This window comes from Rhinatrema bivittatum, chromosome 1 (genome assembly GCF_901001135.1).
Source record: "Rhinatrema bivittatum chromosome 1, aRhiBiv1.1, whole genome shotgun sequence".
NCBI classification, from domain to species: Eukaryota; Metazoa; Chordata; class Amphibia; order Gymnophiona; family Rhinatrematidae; genus Rhinatrema; species Rhinatrema bivittatum.
In genome coordinates, this window is record NC_042615.1 from 530,592,637 (window position 1) to 530,606,947 (window position 14,311).

General features: G+C 46.2%; 1 protein-coding gene across 4 annotated transcripts in view; it reads left to right on the top strand.

The window, feature by feature from the left end:
• SLC1A1 (solute carrier family 1 member 1) overlaps nucleotides 1-13,381 on the top strand; it is an 805,722-nt gene extending 792,341 nt beyond the window's left edge. For 3 of the 4 annotated variants that reach the window (XM_029613486.1, XM_029613471.1, XM_029613480.1), the window contains exon 12: nucleotides 12,564-13,381. In XM_029613486.1, the coding sequence (XP_029469346.1) occupies nucleotides 12,564-12,810 (247 nt within the window). In that variant the 3' untranslated portion in view covers nucleotides 12,811-13,381. The remainder of the gene's footprint in view (nucleotides 1-12,563) is intronic. The other variant, XM_029613493.1, reaches the window with a different exon arrangement.
• The last annotated feature ends 930 nt before the right edge of the window (nucleotides 13,382-14,311 follow it).

Genomic DNA, 14,311 nt, shown 5'->3' on the forward strand with positions numbered 1-14,311 from the left:
ATGTGCATTTTCACTGTTTATTATTTTTAATCTGTTAAAATAGTAATTTTGAACTAAAAATTGCAGAAAGATGATGTGTTTAACTTTTTACTACGTAAAGGTTCTATCATCTTTTGTTTACTTACAAATTCATTGAAACATACAATTTAACCAGGGGTACACAACTGTATGATTTTTTTTTTTTTTTTTTTTTTACTACTTTGATTTTATATAGGGTATGCTTTGTCTAATGATGTATAACTTTATATTTCCTATATTTAATCTCTGTTTCCCAGTATTCAACCCAGTATCTTAATCTATCCAGGTCTTCTCACAGTTTATCTCTACTCTTCGATATTTCCACTGTTTTAGCAATTTATATCACTAGTACATTTTAAAAAGCTTCTCATTTATAACTACTTTAAGATTATTAATAAGTATACAAGACATGCCATGCTTGGTTGCCCACTGTCTCCGACAGTGGGCAATCAAAGTCACTAGGAAGCACCCAACAGATTTTAATAGGTAGATCATTCCTTGTTGCTCATTCCTAGATATGGTGAACCCCATGTAAATAGTTGATATGGGACCTCTCCTCCAGAAACTTGTCCAAACTTTTTTTAAACCCAGCTATACTACTTACCTTGAATACAGGGAGAATAACTTTCAAATCTGCACAGCTGCATATACATTTATATATGGCCACAAGCAGATCTACGCTAGTATTTTATAACCCACACATATGATAGGCACATGTTTTATAAAATATGCGTATCTCTACTCCTCAACATACGTGAGTTTAAGTTGGCAAATCTATGCATGTATCTTCTAAAATAGAATCTTACGTGCATTTTTACGCACTTTGATGGTAATTTTAAAATGAGAATGTGTGCACCCATACACATTATATCGGTGCATGAGTGAAGATCTGCGCCAGGAACCTTGCCACAAGAAATTTAAACAGAACCTGAAAACATGGCTGTTTAAACAAGCCTACAATCTATGAACACTTCCCTTAAGATAAAAATATTTAATATTCCATTTATACAATATTATCTATCTATACCAATCAGTTACTATTCAGTAACGCTAAGCACACCTTTATGACCTTTATACTTGCAATATTCTTAATATTGTAACTTATCTGTCAATTAATTCTGACTCTCAAGAAATCTACATTTGTTGTTCTATATTCCCAAATTGTAAATATTTGGACTGTTAATTTTGTACTGTTGCTCTTGATCCTCTAGCCTTATGCGCCCCTGCGGAATTTAGTTGATATTAATTATGTTATAGTTTCAACATTATCAGCTATGTATCATTACATAATTGTTTGGATTGTAAAGCTTTTTGCTAATTTAATGTTTCATTGTAAACCGAGGTGATGTTTGCTAACGTGCCGCAGTATATAAAAACCCTTAAATAAATAAATAATGCTGGAATTTTAAATTGTGTTTGCATTTGCGCATGTATGTTTTAAAATACACCAATCGTGCACAAATATGCTTCTAATTCGCACAGCTAGCACGCTTGTGACTTCCATAGGACTGTGTCAGCTTTTACGCGCAAATGTCAGCGGATTTTAAAACATGCTTGCGTGAGGCACATTCCCAGTTTTCCAATTAGTCCACAAGTTTGTCTAGTTAATATCATTCAGAGCCCTCTGGTTCTTCAGCATGCCCAATTGACCTGGACTCCTCACCCTGTCTATAAGCCCTAAAACATGATCTACAGAATTTCTCAGTAGGAGCAACAGTAAAGTTACGTGGATATCTAGTATACGCGCACTGCAGTTTATGGTTTTAAAATATGGAGTTACACGTGTAAGTGTTGGCTCTTCCCCGAATGCCCATGCCTTGCCCCTTTTCCCGCCCCCTTAAATCTCACATGCACAGGTACATATGAGCGCACTTTCTGGCTTTTCAAAATCCGCGTTGCTCGCACATGGCCCATATACACTCATATGTGGGAATTTTTGCACAAGCAACGCTTTTAATATCTGCCTGTTTATGTTTTGAAAATTTACCCCATTGTGCAGCAACAAATCCACAATTTAATTGTGTGCTGACTGAAAAAATATTTGCGTAAATAAGTTAAATCTGCTACCACTTAGCTTCATAGTACTATTTAAAAGCATAAATAACTTTTCCCTATTAACCTGTTCCACACTATTCATGACTTTATAAATCTTTATTATATTCCCCTATCAATTGTCTGTTTTCCAAGCTGAAGAGTCCAAACCTATTTAACTTTTTTCATAAAGGAACCATACCATCCCCTTTATTATTTTATTGCCTTTGTGCCCTTTCTAGAGCTGCTTTATCTTTCTTGAGATGGAGTGCCTTGGATTTACATAGAGGCATTATGATATTCTCAGGATTTATTCTGCATTCCTTTCTGATTAATTCCTAACATTTGATTTGCATTTTTTACCACTGCTGCACACAGCTGAGAATATCTTTGTATTGTCTCAACATTCTTGTCCTATGTGGTATCTCTTGATGTGGAACCTAGTATTATGCATAGATAGGAGCCTATGCAGTAAACTTTAGTGCACATGTTAAAGTCCTCTTCCCTGTACGTACCTGGATCAGTCCAGACAGTGGGTTATGTCCCCAATCCAGCAGATGGAGTCAGCACAAGCTTTGAGGGGGCGTATCCATATATACTACTACCCCCTCTGCAGGAGTTCAGTATCTTCTGACTCCAGCAGATGCGAGTAGGGGAATCAGGCTTCCCCTCCTTTTCCTTTTTCTTCACTTTCTTGCTTGATTATGGCTTGTTGTTGTCTTTTTCTGTGGATCAAGTTTGTATCAAGTTTGTATTAAGTTAAAAAAAAAAAAAAAAGGCAGAGTTCTTTCAACTTCTGGGGAGTGGCTTATCTTCCTTGTCTCTTCTCTGCGGCCTTGCTGTTTATTTCTTGTTGCAGCCAGGGGTAAGTTTGTTTTTCCTTTGTAGTTTTTTCCTTCACAGCTCAGCCCCCGGTGCCTGTGAAAGCCGGTGGAGCCGGCCTCTTCGCTCTTTACTCCCTCATCCGCGGCCATTTTACAGCTCCTCATGGGCTGCTGAGCCATTTAGGGAAAGATGTCTGGGGCGGGTCGTGTGGCCGGGAAGGCCCCCCCCGCGGCACCCTCCTCTATTTTCGGACAGCGGGCAGTGCGGGCCGACTGGGCCCCCCCGCAGCGGCGCTTTTGTGCGCGTGCCCCCCCCCCCCCCCCCCCCCCCCGTGGCTTTTTCTTTTCTCCTACAGCGATCCCGATGCCGCGGCCGTCCCGCTGTGCGGCCTGCGGAGACCCGGGGTCCCGGATTTCCCGGGAGGGCATCTGTGCACGATGCCTTCCCGGGGGGGAAGGTACCTCACAGTCCCTGACTGATTTCTCTTTTTTGCCCGGGCGGCGCAGGCCGGCCACTCCGCCATTTTTGGCGGGAACGGCGGCCATTTTACATTCTGAGCGCCCTGAGGCGCAGGCCACGAGGGAGAACGGATCCCTGGAGGACTCTACCAGCGGGGGTGTTCCCCCGATTTTGGTGCAGGAACCAAGCACCCAGAGCCAGGGAGCAGGAACCACGCCGCCCCCGAAGCGCACCCGAGCAGGCCGGGGTTCTCTCCGGAGTTTATCCTGCTCATGCATACCGCTTATCTGCAGGGGCTGGAAGCACCTGTGGGACCCCCCCCCTCCTAAGATCCCTCGGATGTCGCCCTCGACGCCGGCCCCCCCCCCCCCGACCCTCCGGGAGTGGGGGCCTCCCTACCCGGGTCCAATCCACGCCCGCGGCAGTGGGGGCGGTGCCAGACCCAGCGGGACATGGACTTGACCTCCCGGACGGGGGACAAGGGGACGGCACGCAGGAGGGGGATGATCCGCGTACCCTACGCCTCTTCCAGAGGGAAGAGCTGGACGACCTCATCCCGCAGATCATCCAAGAATTAGATTTGGACCCGCCACCAGACCCGCCTGCCCCAGTAGCTCCCGCTGTCGTCACTTCTTCAAGGAAGGGAGATCCTGTCCTGGCGGCACTCCAGCCGAGGGCTCGGGCTTTTCCCATTCATGACTCGTTTTTTACAACTTCTCACCAGGGAATGGGACACCCTGGAGGCCTCCCTGAAGAGCAGCCGGGCTATGGAAAAGCTGTACCCGCTCCCCGAAGATTTCTGGACCTCATCAAGGTCCCAAAGGTGGACTCCGCAGTGTCGGCGGTCACGAAGAGGACGACTATCCCAGTGACGGGAGGTGCGGCGTTGCGGGACACACAGGATCGTAAGTTGGAAGTTTTCCTTAAGCGGGTTTTCGAGGTCTCACCCCTCACGTCTCAGAACCTGCCGTCTGATGAGGCTGCCCAGGCAGATCGGCTAGAAGCCGCAGTGGCGTATGGGGCGGACGCCTCGTACGACCTTTTTCGGGTCCTCGCAAGATCCATGGTTTCGGTAGTGGCAGCACGACGACTACTGTGGCTACGCAATTGGGCAGCTGATACGTCCTCTAAGTCGAATCTGGGCTCTCTTCCCTTCAGGGGCAAGTTCCTCTTCGGGGAGGATTTGGACCAGATCATCAAGTCCCTGGGGGAGAACACTGTTCATCGGCTGCCGGAGGATAGGTTTCGACCATCCAGAGCATTTTCTTCTTCTCGGACCAGAGCCAGAGCGCAACGGCGCTACAGGGGATACAGACAGGCGGGCTCCCGGTCATCCGCCCCCAGGTCTCAGCCCTGGTCGCGCTCCTTTCGCGGGCGTCGGCCCGCACGCACTACTCCCGGAACCGGGAACCCCTATACCAAGTCTTCACAATGATGCCAGTCTCGCCCACTCCCCTGTCCCCAGGATTGGGGACCGACTAACGTATTTCTACGCGGAGTGGGCACGGATCACCTCGGACCAGTGGGTCCTGGATACCATAAAACACGGCTACGCATTGGAATTTGTCCGCCCCCCGCAGGGAAGGTTCATCTTTTCCCCCTGTGGCTCGGACCTCAAGAGAGGAGCGGTGCTGCTGACTCTGGACAGACTCCGGGAGATAGGCGCTATTGCGCCCGTGCCCTTCGGAGAGGTGGGCTCGGGCCACTATTCCATCTATTTCGTCGTACCAAAGAAGGACGGTTCCTTCCGGCCTATCCTAGACCTCAAGGAAGTCAACAAATCCCTTCGAGTCGTCCGGTTCCGCATGGAAACGCTCCGGTCAGTGATTGCGGCGGTGCATCGGGGGGAGTTCCTCTCCTCCCTGGACTTAACGGAGGCCTACCTGCACATTCCCATCCGCCCGGACCACCACCGTTTCCTTCGTTTCAAAATTCTGGACCAGCATTTTCAGTTCACGGCTCTCCCGTTCGGATTGGCGATGGCACTGCGCACCTTCACCAAGATCATGGTAGTCGTGGCGGCAGCTCTCCGGAAGGAGGGCATCCTGGTTCATCCTTATCTGGACGATTGGCTCCTCTGGGCGAAGTCATTTGATCATGGACGCTCAGCGGTGACTCGAGTAGTACGGTTTCTACATTCCCTGGGATGGGTAGTGAACTTCTCCAAGAGCTCCCTCATGCCCTCGCAACGCTTGGGTTTTTTTGGGGGCGACCTTCGAAACCCTACTGGGCAAAGTTTTTCTGCGCCAGGACAAAGCTCAATCCTTGCGGGATCACACACGACGGTTCTCTGCGTTACCAGAGCCCACCTCCTGGGACTACCTGCAACTCCTGGGAGTGATGGGGTCCACCATCGACCTTGTACCTTGGGCTTTTGCGCACATCAGGACCTTACAGTGGGCACTCCTCTCCCGTTGGAAACCAGTATCGCAGGACTACCAGATGATTCTCCCGCTCCCGCAGAATGCCAGGGACAGGCTGGGCTGGTGGTTGGATCCGCCGAACCTGGCCCGTGGCGTGTCCCTCGATCTACCAAATTGGGTGGTGGTGACCACCGATGCCAGTCTAGCAGGCTGGGGTGCAGTCTGCAATCGAAGCGCCACGCAGGGGACGTGGTCCACGGTGGAGGCGAAGTGGTCAATCAACCGTCTGGAAACCAGAGCGGTCCGGCTAGCTCTGCGACATTTCCTCCCACTTCTTCGGAACCGGGAAGTCAGAATCCTATCGGACAACGCTACCACCGTGGCCTACATCAACCGACAAGGAGGCACGCGCAGCCCGCAGGTCGCGCTCAAGGCGGCGCTGCTGATGCAATGGGCGGAGCGTCATCTCGTCCGGCTAGCGGCCTCGCACATCGCCGGTGTGGACAACGTCCAGGCGGACTTCCTCAGTCGTCAACTGCTGGACCCCGGAGAGTGGTCTCTCTCCGACAAAGCGATGCAACTTCTCGTCCATCGGTGGGGGGCCCCCCACTTGGATCTGATGGCGTCCGCTCTCAACGCCAAGGCTCCACGCTTCTTCAGTCGCCGGAGAGAGCGCGGCGCGGAGGGAGTGGATGCCCTGGTCCTCCCGTGGCCGCCACATCTTCTGCTCTACGCTTTTCCACCATGGCCCCTGGTGGGCAGGATGCTCCGCAGAATAGAAAGCCATCAGGGGACCGTGGTTTTCGTCTGGTTTGCGGACCTGCTACAGCTGGTGATCGACGGGCCAATCAGGCTGGGGCACCTCCCCCAGCTCCTACATCAGGGCCCGGTATTTTTCGAGCAGGCAGAACTCTTCTGTCTTGCGGCCTGGCTTTTGTGAGGCGCCGCCTCCGGCGTCGGGGCTACCCGGAGGCGGTAGTATCCATGCTATTGCGGGCACGAAAGACATCGACGTCGGCGGCCTATGTTCGAGCTGTGGTGTACCAGCCAAGCCACGAGACCCGCTAAGGCTTCTGTACCTCAGATCCTTCAGTTTCTACAGGCGGGGGTGAAAAAGGACTCGCCTATAATTCACTACGGGTTCAGGTGGCCGCCCTTGGCTCGCTGTTGAGCGATGGGGGCTCTCTTCTACAGTATCCTGACATTGCTCGTTTTCTCAAGGGTGTCAAGCATATGCGTCCTCCGTTACGGGACCCTTGTCCCTCCTGGAGTCTTAACCTGTGCTTCGCTCCCTGTCGGGACCACCGTTCGAGCCGCTGCGCAGCGCAACGATAAAGGATCTCACTCTCAAGACTGTATTTCTTGTGGCCATCTGTTCCGCTCGACGCATCTCGGAGCTGCAGGCTCTGTCGTGTAGAGAGCCCTATCTCCGTTTCTCCGACTCTGGAGTTTCGCTTCGCACCGTTCCCTCCTTCCTTCCGAAGGTGGTTTCTGCATTCCATGTGAACCAGACGGTGGAGTTGCCGTCCTTCTCTTCCTCAGAGCCGAAGTCTCTCCGTCTCTTGAATGTCAAGCACACTCTGCGCCTCTATCTGGAGGCTACAAATGAGTTCCGGACCTCTGACCATCTCTTCGTACTCTGGGCCGGTCCTAAGAAGGGGTCTCAGGCCTCGAAGACTACCATTGCCAGATGGCTGAAGGCCGGCATTGCTGCTTCCTACATTGGGTCGGGTCGGACTCCCCCACCCGGAATCATAGCGCATTCTACACGTTCTCAGGCGGCTTCCTGGGCGGAGGTTCGCTCGGTATCCTCGCAGGAAATTTGTAGGGCAGCCACCTGGAAATCGTTACACACGTTCTCGAGGCACTATCGTCTGCACCTCGCCTCTTCAGTCTCTGGACACTTTGGCGAGCAGGTTCTCCGAGCAGGCCTCGCAGGACCCCACCCGATTTAGGGAAGCTTGGGTACATCCCACTGTCTGGACTGATCCAGGTACGTACAGGGAAAAGAAAATTATTACTTACCTGCTAATTTTCGTTCCTGTAGTACCATGGATCAGTCCAGACGCCCACCGCGTTTGGGTTCTTGATCCTGCTCAGCTCTGCGCTATTTCTTGCTCGCAGTGTTCTGTGTCTTCACAGTCGTTTCTTTTCGCTGTTTTTCACAGCTCCCTACAAGTTGGTAGGATGTTTGCAGTTACTTGTTGCGGTTACAATTGTTTTCATTATCTGTTTCCACAAACTTGATCCTTCGGGGGTTTCTACTCTGGCTTTGATATACTCGATACTGAACTCCTGCAGAGGGGGTAGTAGTATATATGGATACGCCCCCTCAAAGCTTGTGCTGACTCCATCTGCTGGATTGGGGACATAACCCACTGTCTGGACTGATCCATGGTACTACAGGAACGAAAATTAGCAGGTAAGTAATAATTTTCTTTTGTGCAAGCTAAACAAAAGTGAGCTATACAGGAAGACCCTACTGTGTATGTTAAATGGGTCCAAAAACACACAATTGTCAGCATGAAAAAAAATTATGTACTACAAATAAAAATGAAGAAATGTCATATAAATCAGGACTTAGTGAGCTCACAATCCACAGAATGGTATCCTTGTTCTCTTCGCTTTTTTTTTGTGAGTACTCAGTAAGGGCCAGATTTTAAGACTTACGTGCGGGCATACATTTGTGCGTGCAACCCGCCCAATTTCATAACAAGCACTGGAAGGATCTCGGACTTTTCGGGATTTACCCTACACCCAGACAGCCTGCCGTAATGCTCTATCATAGACATCACCCGTGGCAGGGAAACCATTGGTTTTAAAAGAGAGAAAATAATATTGTCGGCAATCCACTAGATCAAATGCACTGTACAGGTCTAATAACATCAAATACAGTGTTTCCCCTCTTTCTATCCTAGGTACTAATTTGTCTAACAGTGCGACCAATGCAGTCTATGTAATACATCCGCCAAAAGCCTTCTTGAGCTACATCCAAAATCTCATTGCTGTCGCCAAAATTTTATATCCATTTAGTTACATTTTCTCAATTAATTTTGCTATCAACAGTTGATTAGAAACTGTTCTTTAATGATTACAATTAACCAGATCCAAACTAATACACTTCAAAACAGGAGTTACCATTACATGCTTCAAAATAGCTGGAACCATCCCCTCTATCAGAGATAGATTTATCACCTCCAACAACCAAAATAACATATTGTTAGGCAATTCCCTAACCAAATAAGTGGGGCATCGATCCAGTGGCATATAGGTTTTTGTTTGACTAAGAATACACTTTCATTCCAACAGAAAAGTTTTCTGAAACATTCCCAATAAAACATGCTGTACATCTCCTCCATCAACTAATATATCTACTAATCTTTCCATATAAACAATCAACCCCTGGGTGCTTCCTATCAAATTACTAAAAACCAAATGCTTTAGCTGCAGAACCTTTTCCTGGAAAAAGGCATCCACAATCTGGGATATTTGCAAATGTTAACAAAATATCTATTTCCTTACCCAACAAAGATCACATCATTTTAAACATAACTCTCAGATTATTATCAGACTTCCTATTAATTCATGAATAATCTGTTTTCTTCACCTCCATAATCTTATTAAAATAATTTTGTTACATTGCACTCTGTCCTCTACTTTTCCCATTTTTCTCCATTGTCTCTCAAGATGACACAACTTATGTTTACAATCTGCCAGCTCCAGCATAAACAATGGTGAAATTTTCTTTTTATTACCCTTCCTTCCCCTTCCCAGTTCACACTGCCCATAAGCCTTAGATATCATACTGTGCTGGCTCAGTAAGAAATACCTGGGTTTCCCTCTTCCACACAGCTAACTTCTCTTCCCAATCAGTCTTCAGGCAAAGATCTTTTAAGTTTGAAATTATGTATTGTACAGATAATTTTCCATTACTTGCAATTGTTGCATTCCAAAGTATTTGCCCCAGGCAGAGATCTTTGTAGCTGGAGATAGGTAGGAGAAGGAAGATGGAGTTTCTTGGGATTCAGGGTGAGAAGACAAAGGATTCTGAAGCTGATTAATCTTTAGAATTAAAGCGGTAAGAAGAAATGTAAAAAAGTAATTGTATTACAGGCACTTCTAGCTTTGAAGCAGCATGGCTGAGACTGACTATCAGTCTTGGAGAGTGATTACAGGAAACGTCCCCACAAGCTGGTGCTAGAGGGCGAGATCCATTGGTAGCGAACCTAGGATCCATGTGACACGGGGGGAACATGAAGGGCAGTCCCTTGAGCCAATAAGGCACATAAGAAGACTCAAGCTAGATTGAGAGGGCATACAGACCCCTCCCTAGTGAGAGAAAGCAAAGGATGAAGGGAACTTCTTTTAAGGGCAAGCTCCCTTAAAGGCAAGGCTTACAGGTTTTTATCGTGGGTTACAAAAAGGTATTTCCATTAAGTACAGTATATACAGACACAAACATGTACCCACTGCTGTTGACAGAACACATACTATACCAACCATTAATACCACTCTCCAAGGTAAACTTCTGAGAGATCTCTAAATAATCATCCATTAAAGCTTGCAAATTTTCCTCAAATAGTTCTATAGCAATTTTCTTACCAGATGCCTTTTCATCCTCCAGAACCTGGGTATCCTTCCTTGAATTATAAAAACATAAAATTAAAATATACCAAAAAATAATCAGACCAGGAGGAATAGTCTATTCCTAAAAATGTCTATTTCCTCTTCTCTCTAACCTCATTAGAACCAAATATTAAATCAAGAGTATGACCATTCTCATACGTTGGTCCTTGAACTATTTGTACTAAATGACTATTCAACAACATAAAAGTGAAATGTTTAGTTTTCAAATTACAATCCCAATCTACCTATAAATTAAAATCACCCAAAACTAAAAAATTAAAATATTGCAAAGATAGGGTTATAATAACCTCTAACACCTGATCCATAATATCAGCTGAATGGTAGGGAGAGCAGTACCCCAATAATATAACCATAGGGCACTTTACATGCAATTTGATTAAAATACATTCACAACCTTGCACAGATTCTAAAAATAATCTCTTAAAAGAAAGAATAAATAAATGCTACCCCATCATCCTGCTTACCCACTCTATTCTGCAGCTTAATCTTATATTCTATTTATAATATTTGTTGCACACACCCTCCAAAAGTTCAGGGCAGGTACAAAATTACATACATAAGAATACAAAATGCTATAAAAACATTAACGACATACGAAGACAAAATCTGCTGAGATATATTCAAGTCTCAAAAGTAGGGTTAATTGCTTTAGAAGCTGTGAATCAAGGAGGCAAAACAGACAATTGGCAGAGGTAAAAATGCCTTAGGGGAGGTATCAAATGTTTTTTTAAAAAGAAATGTCTTAATTGCCTTCTTAAAAGCCTTGAATTCTTGGATACCACGAATCTGAGGAGGTAGAGAGTTCCATAACATGGGGACTGCTGTTGAGAATGCCCCTTTGTGGATCTCTGTCAGAAAAACAGTGCATGGAGAAGGCATATCAAAGAGATTCTGGCTTGATAAACAAAGGGCCAGATCTTAAAACCTGCGTGCGAGCGTAGATTTGTTCGCGCAACCCAGCGCAAACAAATCTATGCCCAATTTTATAACATGCGCGCGCAGCCGCGTGCATGTTATACAATCCGAGGTCGGTGCACGCAAGGGGGTGCACAATTGTGCAACTTGTGCGTGCCGAGTCGCGCAGCATTCCTCGGAGGGAACTTTCCTTCTGCCGCCCCCCAGCCCTACCTAACCCCCCCCCCCCCCCTTACCTTTGTTCCAAAAGTTACGCCTGCCCAAGGCAGGCGCAACTTGTGCGTGCCAGCCGGCTTCCCCAGTTCCCTCCCAGTCCACTCCAATTAAGGAACGGACTGGGAGGGAACTTCCCTACCCCCCCTACCTAAACTTCCTCCCTTTTCCTCTTCTCCCCACCCCTAAACCTAACCTACCTTTCCCAAAACTTTTTATTTTATTACTTACTCCTCCTCTGGAGCAGCAGTAATCTCCAAGCGGCTGCTGGCGCGCCCTTACCCAGAACAGCGGCTAATGGCTGCGGTCCTGGCCGGCCTCCGTCCTTCCCTGCCCAGACCACGCCCCCCCCAACCTACCCCTTTTTAAGGACCCGGCACTTGTGTGCATATTGGTGGTTATGCATGTGGCCGGATCCTTTAGAAAATGCGCGCAGCACGCACAGGGTCCAGCCACAAGCGGAACTGCTAGTATTTGCGCGTATAGCCCTTTAAAAATTAGGACTTAAGCATTTAAACTCCCCAATTACCTCCCCTACCTTCCCTCCTCTAACAATCCCAGTATTAAAAGGTGCTCCTCCCTTTTAACCCTGCTACCCATCACCCACAACTGGTAAAATCAATGAACCCATACACTCCATAAAACCCAGTAAGAACTATTAAAAACATCATCATAATCTCCCCAAGATCTCCCAAAGAGACCCTCTTTGGCTCGCTATAGCAGCTCAGCACATTGGTTAGTAGAGCTCTGTGTGATGATATTTCAGGGAGGCAAACGTAACTCCTCCCTGAAACATCCCCAGAGAGCCCTCTTAAGTTATCTGGCTAAATATTTGCTGGATAATAAGATATCCAGCTAAAATTTAGCCAGATAAGTTCCCAAATATTAATTTAGCCATATAATTTCTGAGTTATCTGACTATATCCCTCAGAATAAGGACCTTTGTGTGTTCAGATAAAGAGCAAATTAAAAAATTCTCAGTTTAAATGGAACCAAATGCTCTTATTAATTCACTATTCATAGAAAAGGGAGTTTTCTTAGTATGTAGGGACATTCATGGATTTTATAACCTTACATTTTTGTTCCCTACAGGGACCGGTTCAGAACGATGGTGAATGTCCTTGGTGATGCCTTTGGGACGGGGATTATAGAGAAGCTTTCCCAAAAGGAACTGGCACAGATGGGCACTCAAGCGGAAATCAACATTGCCAATCCGTTTGCTATAGAGCCAGCAGAACTTAAAGAGGAGAATGCTGATGCTAAGAAATCCTATGTTAATGGGGGTTTTGCTGTAGATAAATCTGATGCTGTATCTTTTACCCAAACATCAAAATTTTAAAAACACATAAGAGTTTGGACAGTATGGAGCATTAAAAGACGGTGCTACTATATGTGACATCGTTCTAAAGGATGATTTTAAAAATGTTGATAACTTGAATGTATTTGATACACAAAGTTCAAATTTTGTTCACTATTTGGATCCACAACATTTGCTCCATGTGGGCAGGTTTAACAAAAGTGGAAGTTATAAAATATGTAATAATTGTTAATTAATGATGAGGCTTTGGAAAGTCTATTCAGAATGAGCATGTTTTAGCTTTAACATTGAGATCAGAGCCAGTAAAGTGAAATATATTCTGTGTTCCCCTCTCAGGCCCAACTCTGTGTTTTTATGTCTTTTTTCGAAATTTGCAATTCGTATACATAATTCTGCTCAGCTGATTTTTGCCTTTATTTTTCAAAACAACAATGTATTCAAAATAGCTATGTTTGTTAATTGCCAGATTTTTCCCTTTCAGGCCGATACAGTAAACCGAGCGGGTGAGCGCCCGCTCTCCTGTGCGCGCGATTCAGTAACTTAATTTATTTAAATTAGGGCCCGCTAATTAATATCCCTAGCGCCTCTTTTTTGACGGAAGCGGCGGCTGTCAGCGAGTTTGACAGCCGATGCTCAATTTTGCCAGCGTCAGTTCACAAACCCCACTGACAGCCACGGGTTCGGAAACCGGACGCCGGCAAAATTGAGCGTCCAGTTTTCAACCTGTGGGCCCATTTTAAATTTTTTTTTTTTTAATTTTTAACTTTTTAACTTTGGGGCCTCCGTCTTAATTTCGCCATGTTATTAAGTAGGAGCGCCTTCCCCGGCGCTGGCAGAAATTAACGCCTACCTTTGGGTAGGCGCTAATTTCTTAAAGTAAAATGTGCAGCTTGGCTGCACATTTTGCTTACTGTATCGTGCGGGAATGACTAATAGGGCCATCAACATGCATTTGCATGTTGCAGGTGCTATTAGTCTCGGGGGGGTTGGACGCGTGTTTTCGACGCACTATTACCCCTTACTGAATAAGGGGTAAAGCTAGCGCGTCGAAAACGTGCGTCCAAATGCCGGCTAACAGTGCACTGTACTGTATTGGCCTGTTTGTTAGTTGTTTTAAGGCAAGGTTATGCATTGTGGAAATTAGAAAAGAGGAATTCCAATGTTCAGAGTCAGAATATTCTGATTTTGGCTTTTTCTTCCTTTCTTTGTGAATGCCAAGTAAGGAACCAATTATTTCAGTGTAACACAAAAAATCGACATCCCTGCAAAATCAGATTTTTTTTTTATAAATTGGAGTTATATAGAGAACGTTCTGCATTTTTAATTACTAGCAAATTCCTCTTCACTGCAGTGAATCATTTTAATGAGAATGATATCTACTTTTTTTGGTTCTGCAGTTTCCTCCAGATCCTGTGAACCTCCAGCTCAATCAGAATCAGCCCTCCAGAGGCTACATCTTCACACGCCTTCATTTGCAACTACTTGAGAAGGACCCCATTTTTAACCCCCTCCAACCTCCCAA